At 34.1% G+C, this 20,965-nt stretch overlaps 2 protein-coding genes and 1 pseudogene across 3 annotated transcripts; 1 reads left to right on the plus strand and 2 right to left on the minus strand.

The window, feature by feature from the left end:
• The first annotated feature begins 600 nt into the window (after positions 1-600).
• LOC123217496 (glycosyltransferase BC10-like) lies at positions 601-2,674 on the plus strand. Its single transcript, XM_044638556.1, has 2 exons — positions 601-1,143; positions 2,016-2,674. Exons 1-2 carry the CDS (start codon positions 601-603, stop codon positions 2,655-2,657), a joined length of 1,185 nt encoding a protein of 394 aa, XP_044494491.1. The 3' UTR covers positions 2,658-2,674.
• Positions 2,675-3,289: 615 nt separating this feature from the next.
• Positions 3,290-7,315, minus strand: LOC123215897 (probable leucine-rich repeat receptor-like protein kinase At1g68400). Of its 2 annotated transcripts, XM_044636180.1 has the most exons (3): positions 6,930-7,314; positions 5,826-6,860; positions 3,290-4,111 (listed from the first exon to the last, which is right to left on the minus strand). In XM_044636180.1, the coding sequence occupies exons 1-3, from the start codon at positions 7,165-7,167 to the stop codon at positions 3,435-3,437; spliced, it is 1,950 nt and encodes a 649-aa protein (XP_044492115.1). In that variant the 5' UTR covers positions 7,168-7,314; the 3' UTR covers positions 3,290-3,434. The 2 variants fall into 2 exon arrangements, with proteins under 2 accessions (XP_044492115.1, XP_044492114.1); XM_044636179.1 differs by having other exon boundaries at positions 5,826-7,315.
• Positions 7,316-15,469: 8,154 nt separating this feature from the next.
• LOC123215292 lies at positions 15,470-20,689 on the minus strand (annotated as a pseudogene).
• Between the last annotated feature and the right edge of the window lie 276 nt (positions 20,690-20,965).

A 20,965-nucleotide genomic window follows, 5' to 3' on the forward strand; every position in this document is an offset into this window, starting at 1 on the left:
AATCATGATTATTTATATGGTGTTCATTTGTGTATAAGAGGCGAAAAGTTTTTGTAGCACCAATCGCACTCTAGAAAACAAGGGCATTGTTACATGGTTGAAATTTTTCTCAATTAAACTCATGGGTGTGACTTCCTAGTGGTGATTAGTAACTAATAGACAATCATCACTCTAGCCCATTAAGAGAAGCCTCTAGTAGGACATAATTTCCTCCAGAAGCCATTAAACATGAAATAAGAACCAAATCCACCATAACTTTCGTAATCCATCAAACATTAAATAATTATTTCCTATGGTAAGAGAGTCACCACCTATTGTTTGTATGGTGTTTTTTCATATTTTTCTATCAGAGTTCACTTGGATTTAGCATATTTCAAGTCGGTGCAAATTTTGACTCCAATGGAAAAAAATTCATAATAGAGAGGAGTCCAATAACATACCACATTAGACTAACCATCTAAGGTAAGATGTTCTAGGATGGTAACTTACCATAATCTAACAAATAATGGTAACAATTTTAGTGCAGAAGAAAAAAATACTATACTCCTGAATCAAATATAAAGGCTTAAACTAAAAGTCCAAAACTTTGTCTCCAATATGATGAAGAACCAACAGAGCAAATCCCAAAAGGCCATGTTTGGCTCATTCACAAATCTCTTCAATGCAGAGTTTCAAATTCTCCATCTCCTTTCTCTTTTTCTCTTCTTTGGGTGCGGCGTCATTTTTGGAATCATTCTTGGTTTTTCTCTTAAAGACTTTTCTTTTAATCTTAAAATCACACAACTCTCTCAGCCTCCTTCTTCTTCTTCTTCTCCTTCTCCATCTTTGCCGCCTGGTTTTAGTCGCGTGTGGCTGAGAGAGTACTTAAAGGTTCCGAATATAAAGCATGACATGGAAGAAGAGGAGCTTTTATGGAGAGCTTCACTGAGTCCAAAGATTCACGAGTATCCATTTGAGAGAGTTCCCAGGGTTGCATTTTTGTTCTTGGTGAAAGGTCCTGTGTTATTGGCTCCGTTATGGGAAAAATTCTTCGAAGGGTATGAAGATCTGTATTCAATTTACGTGCATTCAAGTCCATCTTTCAATGAAGCACAAGGAGAGCCTCCAGGTTCCGTGTTTTACGGCAGAAGAATTCCCCGCAAGGTCAGTTCATTTGTTGATTTGATTAATTTGTAATATATATGAAAAAAAATTATTGATAATAGATTCCATCCAAACTGACTCTAAAAAATACAGTTCGACACCAGGACCCCTCTTAGCTTTAAAAAATAAAATTATTTTAATATATATAAAATATCAATATAATCCTTCAAACTAATAATTTTTTATAAATTTCTTATTAAGCAAGATTCTCTTTTTGATTTGGGATTTAACTTTAACAAAATTGTGAAAGAATTTTAACTGACATTGATATATAACAGTCGGGTCAGATTTATCTCAGTATGTTTTTACTTAATTGATAGTGAAGGCAAACTATTGCAGTTGTTTCAACACCAAAACTTAATTGATGCACTTGTTTCTGGATTCAAAAGAGTCACATATATCAGATTAATTGTATGCAGAGAAGAGAACTAGGTTATTGTTGTTACGATTAAGCCTTTTTTAAGTTTTACGTATTTCTATTTCATCTTGTCTGATTTAAGAATTGTTAATTCCAGAACTTTATTTTATTAGAAATGTTAAGTTCTTCTCCCTCAGCTTTTAGCCATGGAATCAAGTTAGAGTTTGTGAAGCTCATAATATATTAGCTGTTATACTACCTAAATTATAGTTCAAGAACATGATAATCTTTAAGCATGAGAATTTTTCCCTGACTCATTAAATGTAAATAGGATATTCAAAGGATTTAGCAACGGTGTTTGACTTATTTTCTTTTTAATTTTAATTTTTTGTGGGTGGACCTACGGGTTTTGTTTTAGCAATGTAAAACTTTATGTGTGATTGTTTCTTTTTAATTTTGATTTTTTGCACGGGAGCACTCAACCCTCCTGTGAAAATTGCATTTACTAATGTAGGAAGTTCAATGGGGAGACGTGAACATGATTGAAGCTGAGCGTCGCCTCTTAGCCAATGCACTTTTGGATTTCTCAAATAAGCGTTTTGTTCTCCTCTCAGAATCCTGTATTCCACTCTTCAACTTCACCACCATATACTCTTACCTCATGAACTCGGCTCAAAACTTCGTGGAGGTCAAGGACGTTGAAGGTTCAGTTGGCCGTGGCCGATACATTCGTAAAATGGGTTCAAAAATCACCCTCAATCAATGGAGAAAAGGCTCACAATGGTTCCAGACTGACAGGGAACTTGCCTTTGAAATGGTCTCGGACAAAACTTACTTTCCACTGTTTCAGAAGTATTGTAAGGGAAGATGCTATTCGGATGAACATTACTTGCCAACATTTGTGCACATTAAATTTCCGGAGAAGAGTGCCAACAGGACGTTAACTTGGGTTGACTGGTCTTATGGCGGCGCTCACCCTAGAAAATTTATCAGAACGGGCGTCACAGTTGAGCTTCTGCGGGATTTGAGAGGTGGATACACTTGTCAATACAATGGAAATTCAACCAACGTTTGTTACTTGTTTGCAAGAAAGTTCATGCCTAACACTGTGGACAGACTGTTGAGATATGCAGCAAAAGAATTGCACATCAGATAACACTGAATAAAGTTTTCACCAAGAGGGGAAAAGATCATCATTCTTTATTTACTTGAAAATTTTTTCGGATAGAATTCTATATATTTTTTCATTGTAATGGTTTGAAGAATGGAAGGAGGAGGTTCGGGGCAATGGCTGCCACTCTGTTGTTTCATGTATGCCCGCACGGCCACCCCAACATGTACCTAAGATCAGCTTTGCTTTGATAAGAGTTGTCTTAATGCAAATCAGACTGTAAGTGGCTCTGCGAGGAAGGGTTTCAGAATTTAGAGCTGGAAAGTGGAAACTCACGTCACATGGGTTAACTAAAGTCAGAATTCAATACTTTGGCAAAAACCAATAAATTATGGTCAAAAGCCTGTCACATATGAAACCTTTTCCGGCTGTCCTGATTGTTCAAAACTTTAGCTAAAAAGTTTAGATCTAAAACGCAATCTTTAATCTCGAATTGCTAAATTCCAAGCAAAACAGACAGAAAAAACAGATTAATTTGATTTTATCAAACATTCTATAATGAGTTTGCTTTGCTTTCCGAGGAATGATTGATGAAATCAAGTTTAAGTTAATTATCGTATTTGTTTTCATAAAGTAAACCAAAAGAATCATCTCCAGTTCTCTGTAAAAACTGTTTCCGGTACTAACACATTACTTCCACTAACCATCCATTTCCATATCCATAGACTGTTTAAAAGTAAACAAAATACAAGGAAGGAAACCCCATTAATTACAATAATAACAACTGTTCTATTCTATTCTATTCAACCAAACTCAACTCCCTCACTGACTCACTCCCCCCATCGTCTCCTCAGACAAACAAGGTGAGTCAGATACCGACTCAAAGTTCTCATGACACGGCGACACCTCCACTCCGCGTATCTCCTCTATCATCTTCGCCACCTGTCCCATGATCGGCCGTTGATCAGGGGACGCCGCCGTACAAGACATTGCAACTTGCAGCAATCCCACCATCTCCTCCTCTATGTCCTTGTATCTCATCAACTCCAAATCGAATACCTCCGCTGTCCATTCCTCCCTCACCACCGACTGCACCCACCGTGGCAGGTCCACCACGCCTCCGTACCCCACCCCGGCTCCGCTGCCTCCGTCAATCGCAGACGGGCACTTGCCCGTCAGTATCTCCAGCAAGAGTACTCCAAACGAGTAGACATCCGATTTCTGGGACTGTCTCCGACCGTCCGATGATGTAAGTTCAGGCGCACGGTAGCCGTTGGATCTTTGGACAGTGTTCGGAGAAGCAAAGATTGAGAGACCAAAGTCACAGACACGTGCGTTGCCTGTCCTGTCCAGGAGGACGTTCGTAGACTTGATGTTACCGTGGATAATTTTAAGTGATTTGCATGTGTTGTGAATGAATGCCAGTCCACGCGCCGCCCCCGCCGCAATTTTCAGTCTGGTTGTCCAGTCCAGCGGCATGCGCCCTGGTCCTCGATTACCTGTCGGAAATTAAGTGCAGTAAATTACTGTATGACCCTTTTGATTAATACAGAATAATACTATGTGAAGGACTGGATACCACAGGGCTCAAATCTGAAGGGGGTTCAAACTCGAATTTAAATTTATTTGATATAGTTAAAGATATTATTAAAAATTTGTAATAAAATAAATAATATCATAAAAAATAAATTTAAATCATATTATTAAATTATAATTATAATCCAAATTCATCTTAAATTGAATTAAAATAGTTTGATTCCACCCAACCTTAGTTTTGTCTGAATCAAAGACAAGGGATGGCAATGACTTTAACTTTAGATGGTGGTCTCAACTCAAATCAAAACAATAAAATAAAATAATGAGACGAATATTGCGTAGACCCCATGAAGTTTGATGAAGTATCAATGTCACCCCAGAAAAAGCCAAAAATAAAAATGCACGAAAAAGAACAAAAAGGAAAAGCTGATAAAGATTAAAGAAGACAATTATCTGCTGAACATAGCAGAGCTGCAAACAGCACAACAGTAACCCCTGTTCCGCCACTGTGTTGTAGCCTTTTTCAGTAAATTGATTAATAGATGGATAAAAGATACCCCATAGGCCGAGGATTGGTGTAGCCATGCCATGCCATGCCATGCATGTTACACAACAAAACACAACTCAGGTGAATAGAGGGCTTACCGATTTCAGTTTGACTTTGACCTAAAACTCGAGTTCATCACCTCTCCTTTAATCAGTTTAAATTCAGCTTAGACAGAAGATTTAAATTTTTAGTCCTATTAGGATTGAAATTTTTTAAATTCATAAGTTCAACAAATCAAATCAAACCCTTTTAATCAATCTCGAATTTAAGCTTAAACTTAATAATATAAAACTTTTAATCTCAAAGTTGTTTGAATTAAAGTTGTTTTAGATTTGTTAGAATTGAATTGACAAACAAATTCAAACAAACTCAATTCGAACTCAATCTTATTAAGATGTGATGACAATTCTAAGCTACAATCGAGATACAACTCACAAATTACTTGTAGCTTGGTGCACCCAATTTGATAAATTCTATAAATACCTAATGTTATATGTACTCGGTTTTCATAATATAATTTTTACTGAAACCTTCAAATATTATTATCTTTTATATTAATAAACTCTTAGATCTTTGAAATCTTGGACTTACATCCCCTAAAACTTATTTAACCTACAAAATTTTTATATGTTAACTATAACAAATTTCATCTGACTCTCTCATCTTTTAAAATTTACATGTACAACCTCCTGTCAAACTTTAATCTTTAAATATAAGTTAAGGCTGGCTTAACTATAATTTCTAGCAATTGTTATTTCAGCTTGCAACCCCAAAGTCCTACGTCTATCCTATAAACCTAATTGAATCCAACAGAACCTGGCTAGGGTCATTGCAGCCTGGTGCGGCGACCAGCTTTCCAATGCAAACACTTTATTTCATGCAAAACATTTTGACAAAAAATATAGAAAAACAAAAACACATTTTTCAACACAAAAACGAAGCCAAGCAAAAAAATATGATAATGGATCATCATTCATCAACCGCCTCCCTGAACCCGATGGGCCGCCACGGCACCGTCGCATCTCCCCCGCAAACAACCGCAAAGCCATTGCCATTATACTTCTACTAATCGTAATTAAAACAAGAAATTAAAGTAAAGCTTATTGTAAATAAATGACTTGTAAACTTACCATGGAGCAGCCAAAACAAGCTTCCGTTGGGCATGAAATCAGAAACAAGCAATTTCTCTTCTCTGGCAAAATAATAAGCCTTCAAACCAACCAAATTGGGATGCCTTAATCTCCCCAGAACCTCCATGTGTTGTTCAAACTCTTTCTTCCCACCAACACTCGCGTCTTTTAGCCTTTTTACAGCCACCACACTTCCGTCATCGAGCACGGCCTTGTACGCCGTCCCAAACCCGCCTTTACCAAGCATTTCCGCCGAGGCTCTAAGCAAGTCTTCCAGCTCAAACCTTTTCACTCCCTCGAAAAACACCATGCTCCCCCGCTCGTTATACGCCGACTGAGCCGGATACGGGCTGGAAGAGTAAACGATTTTTTCACCCTCCATCAGCTTTGACCTCTTTCTGTCACGCACGTAATTTCTCCAGAAGTAATAGTAGAGTAAGAGAGAAATGATTGCAAGAACTACGAAGTCTCCGACGATTATGGCTATTACGGCGATAGAGCTTACTTTGGCATGTGTTTTGTGAGGGTTTTGTGGTGTGTTTGGGTTCGTGGTCGTGGGAATGGAGCTTGGTGACGAAGTTACTACACTTGATGGCTTGTTTCCTGGGTTGAGTGGCGAAGCAATGGCGCCATCGGATCCGGGTTTTTTGGGGTCAGATACGTCTGCTTTGCAATCTTGCAATGGGGATCCACAAAGCGCTGCGTTTTGAGAGAATGAAGACAAAGGGAAGCTTGACAAAGAGTCTGGGATTTTACCCGAAAGCTTGTTACCCGAAACGTTGAAGTCTTGCAGATTCTGCAGATTCAGGTCCGTGATTTGACCGGAGAACCCGTTCTCTTCAAGTCGAAGAGTCAAAAGATGTGTCAAATGGTTGACCGTCGCCGGAATCCACCCAGTGAAATTGTTATACGACAGATCAAGACGGTAGAGTCTAGACAGCGACTGAACCGACGCCGGAAAGTCGCCGGAAAATTCATTGTGGGAGAGAAACAGAAGCTTCAACGCTGTGAAGTTAGAAAGGTCCGGGACGGAACCTGTGAAGCGGTTGTTTTTAAGGCTCAAAACACGGAGCTGAGTCAAAAAAGTGAGTGACTGAAACGAACCGCTGAGTTCGAGGTTCTCCAGGACGAGTCGTGAAACCCTGTTTTGAAGACAAGAGACTCCAGTCCAACCGCTACATGGGTCCGACGTGTCGTTCCAAGTGGTGAGCCTGTCAGCTTCGTCGGAAGAAGCTTTGAAGTCTAGAAGCGGTTTCAAATCTGGGTTTGTTGCGGCTTCAAGGAGAAAGTAATGGAGGGCTAAGAGACAGACAGTGAAACGCAGCGTTTTGTGTACCGACATTGTTGCGAAGAGAGAGAAGTGAAGAATATGTCTGTGTAAGGGAGAATGGAAGAGGAGTGAGACAGTGTGGGCTAGTATAGGAGACAAGTGAGGAAGAGGATATCAATGTAATTAATGAGAAGGTGGAGGGGCTTTGGGGAATAAATGAGAGATGATGGAAATGGTCAAAATACTCTCAACCTGTAGATTTTGATAGTGTATAGAAACATTCATTTGACATGGATCCCCTCTGCTAGGTCTAATTGAAAGTTAATTTTTTATCCAAATAAAGTTAAATCGATGATACTAAATATAAACAAAATTTAAATTTAATGATTAATTTTATAAATAAATTAAAAGTTTAATAATGATATATCATCATCAAATTTTAAACTCGTATTCTTTTTTTTAAGTATCTCTATTTTTATCATTTAAATTATTATTTAAAGATTAAATATATATTTTATGTATTATTGCTTTAAATCAAATGAATTTAAACTCAAATATTCAAATTGATTCGAATTTGATTTTGTATGAAAATGAATTTAATTTATCTCAAATGCTACCCGTCTAATCTTAATTGCGATTTAAGTTCAAATAGCTTTAATCAAATAAGACTCCTAAAGCATGGAATAATGAATATTTATGAATAATCAACTTTTGCTTTTGGCTTTTGCTTTTTCATCCTTTTGAATGGAAACCCATCAATTGTTTGCTTTATAAGAGGAAGAATTAGTATTGTAATTGCTGTCCTACATAGTAAGTTATCAATCTAGGAGATGTTCATTCATCCAATTATTTTGGCTTGTGTGAATGAGGCATCTTCATATGTTAACAAAACTTATAATTAGTATTAAAGTTTGCTCGTAATTATTACAATATAACCAGTGATGGAAGTAAGATTTTTGTCAAGATTTAGGGCTCAAATAAATAATATATACATTATTTTAAATATCTAAATTACAATTATATCTTTTAAGTTTTAGGGGCTATATGCCCTTTGCCCAATAATGGCACCGTTGTGTGACAATCTTATGAAAATTTGAAATTTATGACATCATTTAGAATTCAAGTTTCTTATTGAATTTATTACATTCACCTGAATAATAATATCAATAACTCTTTTAAGTTAGAGCAAATATGCACGGTATGATGTATGAAATCAATAAAATAAACCATTATACTCATACCAATATAAATAGTAAAAAGAAAAAAGATACAAACTTATCATTCAAAATAAGATTACGTTTAATAAATAATATTATTTTAATATCTCATAATCTTTTTGTGTTGCAATGATTATAATTGCTAATGAATTATTCTATACTTATATAAAAAAATAATCTGTTTATATATTAAGATTGTTATCTCAAAATTAATAAGATTGTTATTATTAAGAGAAATTCCATTGTTAAACCTAAACAACTTATAGGGTTAGGGCACTATCCTTTGTCCCTCTTATACCCACATATCAAGCAACAAGACCGAATATGCATTGCCCATTATCAGCTAAGGGGTTATCAATTCTACCAATATAAATGTGATATAAATTGGGTATCTTTTCAAGATGATATGAAGCTATAAAAAGGCCAAAGGAATTTTTCTCGACTCAGGATTGCTGATTCCCCAAATTCTCACCCCTTAACTTTGAAAATTCTATTTATCCACCTATGAATTATTAAGTTTATTAATTTTAAGAGTAAAATCATCATTTTATATGTAATATTAAAAATAAACTAAAATTTTATCCTTTTCCCCCTCTAAATATTAAAAACTAACAATTTTCCTCCCTAAGCATAGTTTTAAAAAAAAAATCAAATTCTCCCCTAACGGTTCCTCTTCCTCTGATGGTTTGCCTCAATGAAACCCTACCCTTCTGGTGCTTTGCGATGCTCGTTTGGGAAGATAAATCATCTTTTCAAAAGACAAGATCTCATCTTCATCTGGGAAGACAAGATCTCATCTTCATCTGGCAAGACAATCATCTTCCTAGAGGAAGGTGAATCATCTTCTTCTTCCCAAATGAGTATCATCGAACACCAGAGGGGTTAGAATTTCGTTGTGGTAGACTGTCGGAGGAACAGAAACTGTCAGGAGAGACAACCGGTAATGGTGCTAGAGAGAGTAGTTGGATATTGATGATAAACCCTGAAGGAGAAATATGATTTTTGGCTTAGAAAAAAATAGTTAGTTTTTAGGGTTTATGGGAGGAGAAATGAGATAAAATTTTAAAGAGTTATAGTTTCGTTAAATTTAACTATCTATGAGTAGATAAATGAGATTTTCAAAAATTAAAATGTGAGAATTTGAAAAATTAGCAATCTTTGGGTGAGAATAAGTCCTTTGACCTTATAAAAAAGCCAAAAGACTCAAATAGACATTTGACTACGTATTTTAGGCTTATATCGACAACCTTTTTATTTTCTCCGGGAAATTGGATGTGAAGTTGGATCGAATACATATAAAAAACGAGTAAGAAAATAACATGGTGCAGTTGGGAAATGACTTTATTTTTAGTGTCTTCAACGTGGGGGTAATAACGAAAGACAAAGAGGATTCTTGAACGGGTTTCATTAAACAATAAATCATGGGAGACATCATGATAGGAGCCTTCCAAATTTATTAAGATTTAAAGCCCCAAAAGCTCTCAAATTTCATCCCGAGGACTAATAAAAAGTTTCAGTTTTTGTTTTTTTTTTTTGTAGAATTGACAAGTTGGTCCCCTCCTCCCTAAATGAGGAAGAATTTTTTCTGATAAAACCAAATTACGATGAGGGCGAAGATAACTAAAATTCTTGTAGTTAGAAACGTGAATAGATATGTTCTCGATCTATCCCCTTTTTGGTGTTTCTCCTTCTTGATGTATCCCATTTCATACATATATTCTAAATTTTTAAATATTACATTATTCTAAAAAAATTTAAATTATTATAAATATGTCTAATACATATTAAATATATGAAAATTTTTCTTTATAGAAATGAAGAGAGAAGGTAAGAGAAATTTTCTCTGTGAGAACTCATCTCGATTTTTCAGGGACAAGACAAGAATGGAAAAGGTTTCCCTTATAGGACGGGGATGAGATTAGGGTATTTGAGCCCTTCCTATCTTGTTGCCATCCCTACATGTTTGAGTTATATTTTGGACAAGAAACGCATTATTGCTATTCAACCAACCTCACTATATTTAGCACCCCTTATTTATTGATAGAGTATTTTATCCCAAACCAGTCCAGTAGGTATTATTCATTTTAATCTTAATATATTCCTTTCTATCTAGAATTTGTCAGGGTTGTAAATACCCTGGTGTTGGTCGGGCTTGCCCAAGTTAGCCTGGATTGCCTTTGAAATATACAAGCCCGTGTCAGGAGGAAAATTGGGTTTTTAATACAGAGACTGGTCCTAAACTACCCCTTTCATTGAAATTAGGTGTGGGTTCAAATCAAATTAAACTTAAAAAAAGGGCAAACTTGAGCTTGAATCCAGAATGGTCAAGTCGAATAAGGATGCACATTACCCAAGCATGTTCTTGCCTAATGAAAGAGAGCAGTGAAGATGCAGAGGCTTGTTAATAGAGATATTAAATTTTGATCCATTTGTGACAGTTAAGACCGAAGGATCAAACTGGTGATTATTGCATAGTCTTTGCACAGTAGGAGAGAAGATTGTTTATGAAGAAGATCCCCAAATGGGCCCTGCAAATCTATCATAAAGTTATTAAAGCTGCTCAACTATTTAAGATATTTAAGAGTAATAGAATATTTTAGGGTTTAAAAGATATATAATAGAAAATACTAATAATATATTATTAGTGAGGATGTTAGGCTTGGAGGGTGAATGGGACACCCTCACATAAATCTTCGTGTATTCTCCTAAAAGTATGTATTGAAGGGGTGAACATAACACTTTAAATAAATCTCACATTAATCTCTACACCTTAAGCAAATCTCATGCATGTTGATTACCATGACGGGTTGAAATCTTAAAAACAATACTTGGTATTTAATATTAACAATAGAACTATACATCTCCAATTAATTATAGAATAATTTTAGATTTTGATAAAATAATCCAATTATGGGATACTCAAAATTGAACTGAGGAATTGAGCTTAAATGGGGACTTTATTATGGGTGAGGATCCTATCCGGTCTTACATAAAATAAGGCTACGTGTAAACTGTTGGCAAGTAAATTGATTCTTTTAATTTGATTCAGTTTTTATCTCTTCTAACAAAATTTCCCCAAAATCCCTATAATTCTGTGACGTGCACATCAAGTCACCGAATTTTGGTGATCCAGGGTTTGTGCAATCTTTAGTTCAAAGAGCTCTCTCCTTCACCTTGTGATCTTCTCTTTATCTACTGCCAGTGGTTTTTTCCGTATTGGGTTTTCGTGTTCTTGTTGTTTGATATCCGGGTTTCATAACAGTTTCCACTAAACTTTGTCATATCAACAGAAGAGGAGAGGACGAGCTCGCTACCGCCGTGAGTTTTTCCCTGGACATGTTAACTTTTATTGAGAAAGTGAAAAGGGAGTTGGATCCTTACGATTATAAGTACAATTTTCTGCAACATCTGGATGATTTTTGCATTGGAAAGATTGATAGAACTACAATGGAGGAAGAGGTTTTTCACACGATTGGTCAATATCCTCATCGTCTGAACATGTTTGGGGACATCCTGAAGCTGTATGAAGAGGAAGGTCCTGGATTCTTGTCCACGAAGGAACAAGACAATTCTTCGGAAGAATATATGTAAGTGGTGGTGTGTGAGTGGCAGCTCCTTGTCGTTCTTTTTTTATTCCAGTTGTTTCTTTTGTTGTCAATTTGATGGATGATATATTGGCTTGTAGTTTGTAGACTTGAAATCTTGATGACGTTTTATGTGTTGAAATTTAATTCCAAAGCATTAAAATTTTTTAGCTAATTTCTTTTGGTCTTATGTGATTTCTGTTATGAATGTAATGCTTTGGTTAAGTTTCTTAGGCATTGATCTAAATTGGGTTGATCTCGGTTGATGTTGCCTTGATATGAACATCACACTTAAAGCCATGTGATATTGTCCGCTTAGGACTTTGTTAGCCTCATTGTTTTGCTCTTAAACTGCCTCTTGAAAGAGGGAGTCAATGAGTTTACATTGACCAAAGCCCTCTGCTCCAATTAGATATGAGAATTTTGACATTAATTATCTCTTTAATTTATATTAAAAAGGGACATTTCAACAAGCCTCTCAGGTAAGTAGAGGCAATGCATCAAGTCTCTCATGTGTAATCCCCCTTACATTATTTATTTAGAGCCCGAAGAAGCTGCTCAAATTAGCCATAGCTTACTTAGCTCCAATCTCAAATTTCATATCCAGATGGCATATCCACTAAAGATCCCGGGCGCACACCTTTATATATGTTCTTTTTCAAAATTTTAACATTGTGAGCTGTATGTTCTTTTCTTGCTGTGATTCCTGAAACTTACATTGTGGCCCTGCTGAGACTATCCGGGAGTTAAGATTCCTTGCCATAAAAAAACTGATTTCTTCGCAGAGTGTAGTTTCTATCAGTCTGTCATATTCTAAAACCTGGAGAAAGTTCAACTGAAACAACAATTAGCATGTCAAGGGGCTCATTCAAAAGTTCTCATCGAGAATGTCACAAGACTTTATGTCAATGTAAAAACCATGTGGTTTGAAAAAGATTTGAATAGATTAGCTTCAGATTGACTGCTTTTTGCTTTCCGTCCGAGTGTAAATCTAAGCACTGTTTATTATTATTTTTTTTGTGAGAGATGGATCATATAGGCTTGTTCATGTAAACTTCATCGACAAATTATGTTAAATGTTGATTTACATTTGGTTTGTTTGATGGTTTGTGAAAATTTGAAATTCTGAGTTGTTTTGTTGCTATCACTACTGATGCAGCAGACAATTCTGCGGAAAGGTTAGTTTGAAACTTCCTTTTCAGAAGATATTAATTCCACTGCATAATCAATATCTAAAAAAACAAGAACTTTGTTACATAGTCGTGATCCGAATTCTTTCATGAGTTATCCAAATTCAGGAATTTTTAGTTCGAAATGTGGTTTTTCAAAGAAATCTGTGATGGTAGTAGACACCGGTCAACTAATATTCACTTCATTACCGTGGATCACTGTTTGTGCAGCCTACTTACTGTTTGTCGCTATGCATTAATATAAATTTGTGATGAGTAAAGTAAGTCGTTGAATTTGTTTTTGGATTTGGGGCTTCCCACAATTTCTTTATCTATTGTCTGTGGGTTTTTCCTGTTTTGTATTTTTTTTTTTTATAACTAGGATTTTGTCTGTATTTATTAAACTAGTAAACTCGAGGCATAAGTGATTAAACTCATAATTACTATATCAGATAAATTAAAGTTTTATAAGTATGACGGACGTTTAAACTCAAACTTTTATCTTGAAAGTTTTAATACTCCACCAGTTTTATTAACTTTTGAGATTTACTGTTTTGTATTTCATTGTAGTTCGATTAACATAATTCATGTTTAGCCAATAGGCTGATGACTTTTCTCATAATTTTTCTATATTTCTTCCAAAATTCCTAAACATTTTAACGGCAACTTCAAGAGGCACTACAAGTATCTTTCAATAGGCAATTCAATTTGCACAAAGAGGTAAGTGATTTGGGAAATCAAGAGTACTGTATTTGTGGATCAAGAAATTTCCTCTTTTATGCAACGGATAAAGTCTTATCTGCAATGGATGTATACTAGAACCTATTAACAGAAATAATATAATTGACCCTAAATTTCTCTATTTCAAACTTGTAACATTCCAATCCCGTAGTGTCAAAAAAATTGTTCAATTTGAATTCTATCACTGTTTTGTTATTGGGCTTGGAAACCCAAAATGCATCTAATGTAATACTATTAATCCAATCTTGTGTTTAATGTAATATTTTTAGTCCAATCTTACATTAAAAAAATACTAGAGAAATGTTAAATATGGATGAACTTTTTTTATTGAAAGTCCAAAAGCAACCTTTACATTTTACTAGACTATCAAAGCTTTTCATAACTAAATTTGCTCCTTGTCAAGCATTGATTGTCATCCTTAACTTCAGACGGCAATATTATTAAACCAAGCAAATTACATCACTTCTGAAATAAAAAATAAAATAAATAAATAAAAACAAACAGATTGACGAAATTTACAGGTGCCAGGCCTCGTCATTTGGTTCTTATTAATATTTTAAGCACGCGAGTTTCTTGTGTTAGCTGATGGATATGTAAACAAATCTTTGTCGTAACTGATAATTTCAACTGCAACATAATAAATTAGATTTAATCGAATTGTACAACCCAACAAATCAAAGTCTTTGTTGTTTTTCGGTTGGAATATGCACATGGTGTCTTATAGGCTCTGGAGACGTTGGCAGGAGTCTTGTGAAGAGTTATCTTTTTGTTTAATGGCTGTCCATCATCGAAAGGGCTTAGCCGGAGGTAGTGTTCAACGGTTGAAAGAGTACTGCATGTTATGTGGTGTTCATTGCACTCCCGCGGCCTTTGAAAATCCGGAGGACTGAGTGCTTTCAATGCCCAATTATAAATAAACTCTAGTTAGTGGATTAATGTAGCCAAGAGCACTAGGCAAAATGGTTTGTAACTTTGGAAGAGGGATTGGCTCTAGCGGTTGTTCATGTCATGGGGTTCTAATCCTGAATCCATCAGTTGTCAGTGGACTTGACAAGAGAGATAAGGAGACAATAAAATAATATTAACTCTGTTGTATGCAGTATTATTTTGAGTAAATCAAAATAAATCAGGTATTCTTTTTCTTTACTGTTGATATTGATTTGTGTGTAATGGTATGATTTATTGATTTCATATACTGTCTGGTTCATTCATTCTCCTCTTTCAGTTTTCCTTTAAGGAAATTGTTCTAATTCAAGGAGGGTCTATCTGCTATTACTAAACCTGGCGTCAGATTACAACCCCTCTACAATTAATCTCTGCTAATTTTTTTTAATCATTTTCCATAGAGATAACAATATTTTGAGATACGAAACTATTATATTTTTTTCATTGAAAAAACTAAACTCTTAGATTTTTCTAGTAAAAATATTTACTTTTAAATATTTCTATTAAAACGGGTAAATTTTCAGTATTTTTATTAAAGATATTAAATAAACATAATTAATATTATTTATTTTGTTTTATTTTGAAATCAAAGTGATTAGGTTGGTACTTGCAATAGTAAATAGTGAAAATTTTCAGTACTAGTTTTTTTGATTAGAAAAAAATTTATAATTTGATATATATAAATATTGTTTTTTAAAGCTCGCTCCAGAAAACATGCCTATAATTCTCCATCCCATAGATCTTCGACTGACTTAAAAGGACCATTTTCCGATACAAGTGCTTCAATAACGTTCACTCTTTGCTGAGGAATTTGCTCAATCTTGTGAAGCTCTTCTGGACAAAGCTTCCAGTCAAATATCTCCAGATTTTGTTTCATTCTTTCTTTGTTAAAGCTCTTCACAACTAAACTCACCCCTTGCTCGTAAACCCATCTGAGGCAAATCTGAGCAACTGTCTTCCCTTGGCTGCTTGCAATCTCTTTCAGCACTTCATTTTCCAGGACTTGGTTACTTCCCCAAAGTGTTCCATGGCCTCCTAATGGCGAGTAAGCTGTTATGTGGATGCTCTTCTCATCACAGAACTGTCTCAGCTTCTTCTGCTGCCAAATTGGGTGCATTTCCACCTTACCCGGAAAAAAAAGTAAAACATAAATATATCTGAAGTAGCAGTTTTCAGATTAATTTCAGTAAGAATGAAATGATATTATACAATTCAAATTCAATAGTACATATAATATGCATCATTTATATCCGGACGTCTAATTAGAAAATTACTTGGAGTGGTAGATTCGAATTGAGCCAAACCCAAAGGGCTAGCTTGAAACCAAAACGACCCATTGGGATTGAGCTCAACTCGATCTGTTGGTGAATAGTAACACCAAGAAAGAATATGATGAGTTGACAAAAATGAAGAAGAATCACCGAACAAGAAAAAGAGTCATCAAAGAAGTAAAAAAAAAAATTACTGGACAAAAAAAAGAGTTATCAAAAAAGAAAAAAATTATCGATGAGATGAGCTATGGTGCAGTGATGTAGGCAAGCCCTCGAACTCAAGTTGAACTTATGGGTCAACTAGAACTAAGCTAGGTTGGATTGAAATTGGCGTCTCAATTTGATTCAAAGTTTCAGTTTGATAACTCAACTCAAATTCGGCTTGCATTCTCCTCCAATAATATTGTTTATCCTACCTTTGACGCTATTTATCCCCACCAAAAACATTATTTATCTCATTAACAATACTGTTTATCTTATTGATAACCTTCTGATGATGTATTCAACTAGCTTGAATTTAGATCAAGTTTACCATAATGGATTTAAGTTAAACTTAAGTTTAGTCCAAATCAAATCCACCCTAGCGAAGCTAGACTTTCAGCCCAAGTTCAATACATTTGAGCCCAACATGGATTTAAATGCAAGCTGAATCGATTCGACTTCACCCTAAGATTTAGCAAAATTTTTCAACATATCTATTGTTAAGAAGATGGGAAACTAACTTGGTTAACAGCAGGAGGGATTTTTGCAATGGAGAGTAACTTCTCAAGCTTCTTGGAGGAAAAGTTGCTGACACCTATGGATTTTGTGAAACCAAGCTTTTGACAATCCTCCATGGCCTCCCAAACGGATTCCAAGTCCATCGGCACGATATCTTCTGTTTTACATGGAAACGCTGTTCCTGGTTTCAAGCTTGCAGGAAAATGAATCAGATAGAGATCAAGATACTCCAACCCAAGATTCCTGCATTGAAGCAAAATATTAATAAAAAAATAACATAAAAGTACAGTCTCTTAATCAACGTTTAACCTGACAACGTACTTCAGAGTTTTTTTTATTGCAGGGAGGACAAGTTCATGGTGTGCATCGCTGATCCAAAGTTTTGAGGTGACGAAAAGCTCACGGCGTGATTTTATGAAGCCAAGTTTTAAAGCTTCGGCTATGGCTTCCCCAAGAGATTGCTCGCTCTGGTACAGTGCAGCCGTGTCAAAATGTCTGTAGCCGAGTTGAATTGCGTGGAGGGCAGCTTCTTTTACAGACTCAGTTGAGTTGAAAGGAAATTCAGCGGTGCCAAAGCCTACCAGAGGAATGGTTTTGCCTGTTAAGGCTAAGGGTGCCTCTGGAATCGTCGCCATTCTCTCGGGAGACTCTGATCAATTAAGCAAGTTCTTGGTTATTATATATATGCATGCGTCGGCCGGGGTGAAGATGTGTACAAAACAATTAGTGCTCTATGTAGCTTCAAATAAGGGTGGATTGCAGTCTCAATTTGCCAATTTGACTCAAATTTGGTTTATTTTTCTTTATAATGATATTATTTATTTTATTAATAATATTATTTATTTAATTAATAATTTTTAAAGAAATTATATATTAGCTTGAGCTTGAATTTAAATTTAAGTTAAATGTTAAAGATTTGAACTGAGATTGAATTGACTCTTGTTTGGATTCGATTTAGCTCAAATATATCATAGGAGTGGAAATAATTTAGAAAGATAATTAGAAGATCAGCCGGCTTATTAATCAAAGAACAAAATATCAAACCGGCTAAAATTATTCAATAGAACTAAACAATAGCTAAAACACAAATGCAAGAGCCTTATTGGTTGCAAGCTGAGACAATAAAAATCAAAATTAAAGAAGATAGAACCTCTTGTACATTTTATTTATGACTAATGCTTCATCTACACTTAACTGATATTAATGGTTACACATAAATTAAATGATTTAGTTGTTTAATTTTTCCCTAATTTAAAATTATTAATTATTTAATGATATATTTATCTATTATTACCCACTTTATATATGTAAAATATTATTTATTATTAATTTTTAAAATATATGCAATGTAGAGACCTAAAATTAGACTTATAATTCTGATCCATTTGAGCTAGACTGGGATTAGAGTTGTGGGCTTGTATGAGCTGAGTTCAAATTGAAAAAATTTTAGCTCATTGATCTCATGATCGATGTGTCACTAGCATTGTTGCATTGGAACTTGCTCTGTCGATTATTCATTTTTTTAGTCCATTCTTCTTCTTCTTACTCTTTGATGACTTTTCTTTTCTATCATGATTGATCACCAATTGAGCGAACTGAACTCAACCTCAAGTTGGCCATTCTAGATTTGAGTCAAAGCTGAGTTAAACCTTATTCAGATTTAGTTCGGTTGGAATCCACTTTTGATTAATCCATTTCTTATAAAAATTTGAACATGGAAGGGTAAAATAATTTTCCATATGTCATGCTGTGTCATGTAAAATTAATTTATATGACCATATCTGATACTAGAATGTAGTTTATGATTGTAAAATCAAACAAAATCTTTGTCGCCATGGCCATCAAGTTTATGATTTATTAAGTGTATTAGTTGAAGACGGTCCAACAACACAATATTTTAAGTAAAAAGGGCCAAAAAAGGGCGGCACAGAGACGGCTGGCCATTTTCTAGAGAATTTGTCGTATTTTAAAGGTGCTACTTGGTTTTTTTGATATAGTTCTGATAAGAAATAATCATTTTTCCACAAAAATAATTATATTTAATTCTTTAATGTTTTTAGTTTGCTCTATTTTTTGCACCTGTTGTGCATGCAAGTCGACAGATCCCATGTGAGGTGTGAGTAGAATATTTCTCAGCTACAACCACATACTTCCTTGAAAAACCACATCTCGAAACTGCACTTTTTATCCAGCTAAATTCCAACATCACCATTTTCACAAAAGAATTCTGAGAATCAATTAAGCATATTCTTAATTTGTTCGTATAAATATTTAGGGGGTGTTTTATTTGGATAATATTTTATTATCAAAATAAAAAGATTATCTTGAAGATAGATTACTTAGAAAATTATTGGGTATAAATGATTACTATATTTGATAAAATTTGATAGGTATAAATAATTATTGTGTTTGATTAAAGGTAATAAAAGATTACAAATAAATTATTTTACTTAAATGTCCTTGAATATAATTATTTTTAAATATTTTTTATATTATTTATCATATTAATTAAAAATAAATTTATTTTTATCTTAAAAAATTAATAAATAATAATATAATTATAATAAAATTAAGATTACCTTGGTAATCTTTAAATACCTATGAGAAAGGTGATAATCAGATTACCATCTATATTACTTGTCACATCAGTATTGGTAATAGAAGATTACTATAATATTTTATTACTGATAAATCAAGTAAGAAAATAAAAGATAGATTACTAAGATAATCTTTAAAAACTTGAACCAAACGTTCCTTTATATGTGTGCACAGAGGGCGAAAATTCCGGCAGAAATTAATTAACATTGAGCTGTAACTTCCTAGATAGCTCCAATAAGAGAAGAGTAAAATAATTAACAAGAGGAATTTAAAAGAGCAGCCAGCAACCTGCAGCCGGCAGATATAATTGCTTAAGGAACAATATTAAATATACATATGTTAATTATATAAAATAGCTATATAAATAATATGTTAATCATATAAAAATAAAATAATATCAATTATATAATGATATATCATATTTATATCTATTTTATATATTTAAAAAATATATATAATTTATTATTACTTAAAACGACAATAAATAACAGTAGTATGTGCGCATTAGGCTAGACCTTTGCTTTCTTCTTGATAATTTTTAACCACAATTAGCCACAAGCACATTAGGTACCTGCACTTGTCTGTCCTTAATTTGAATTTAATGTTTTTATCAAAGTGTTGGTCCACAGGTTTACTGTTCCAACCGGTGGGGTGGACCAATGACTTTAGCATGACATAATTAAAATTTTAAAATATTAAATATATTTATTGGATAATATTGAACATAAATGTTTTCAGCCTAGCAGTGCATGTGCCCAATGGATAACTACCAGTAGTTTTCAAGCCCTTTCTTTCACCATCCATCCTTTTATGGGCAGGGGTAAATGATTTGATCGGGTACCAAGCTAAATTGGTTTAACAAAGATATTTAAAATAAATCAACGTCTAACAAGTTTATTCAAATAATTAAATATTAATAATGCTCAACAATTTATTAAAAACATGTAACATAAATATCATACATAAAGTAAATAAAGTAAGGAAAGAAAATGTTCAATAATTTATAGTAGTTTGTAGCTTTATATTTTAAGCCTCTTATATTCACTTTTTCAAGCAACTTGTTTAAAGTTTCGTTTGTAAATATAGTGTATCTTTAAAATAGTTTTTTGGAATATTGTCCATATACATTAGTTCTCTAGGATTGTATTTACCATAATAGTTTATTTGAGATTCCACCCATGATTATTTGAATACAAAACAATGAATGTAAAATGCCTTAACAAGGCTTATACAAAGAGTTTTGCACAAAAGGTATCTCTCAAGAATATGAATTTGAGCTAGTGAGAGAAATTAAAGAAGATAATGAGTATACGATTTTACATATATATGATCTCTAACCTATTTTCCATCAAATAGTTTTTAATTTATAGTCTTGGATGGTTAGAATGACTCGTGTAACCATTGGTTGGGATAATATATCCGTTGAGCTTCGAAATCAACACTTTCTTCATGAATAGTAAGACACATAGTTGTGTGTCAGTTAAAATTTCACTTTGTTTCGCTTGGTCAATCTTTGGTTAGAGCTTCCAATGGTTGGATTTTCTTCTCTAAAAATGCATGCATAGGCTTTTTATGATGAAGCATGGTTGTTCCATCCTTTTCTCCCAAAATTCCATAAACTTGAA

Source organism: Mangifera indica, chromosome 5 (assembly GCF_011075055.1).
Source record: "Mangifera indica cultivar Alphonso chromosome 5, CATAS_Mindica_2.1, whole genome shotgun sequence".
Taxonomy (NCBI): Eukaryota; Viridiplantae; Streptophyta; class Magnoliopsida; order Sapindales; family Anacardiaceae; genus Mangifera; species Mangifera indica.

Bases quoted from the DNA above. Each gene is read 5' to 3' on its own strand.
- LOC123217496 (XM_044638556.1), top strand. From the start codon at position 601: ATGAAGAACCAACAGAGCAAATCCCAAAAGGCCATGTTTGGCTCATTC. The intron at 1,144-2,015 runs GTCAGTTCATTT...TTACTAATGTAG, and splicing joins GCAGAAGAATTCCCCGCAAG to GAAGTTCAATGGGGAGACGT.
- LOC123215897 (XM_044636179.1), bottom strand. From the start codon at position 7,167: ATGTCGGTACACAAAACGCTGCGTTTCACTGTCTGTCTCTTAGCCCTC. The intron at 4,112-5,825 runs GTAAGTTTACAA...AATTTCCGACAG, and splicing joins CTTGTTTTGGCTGCTCCATG to GTAATCGAGGACCAGGGCGC.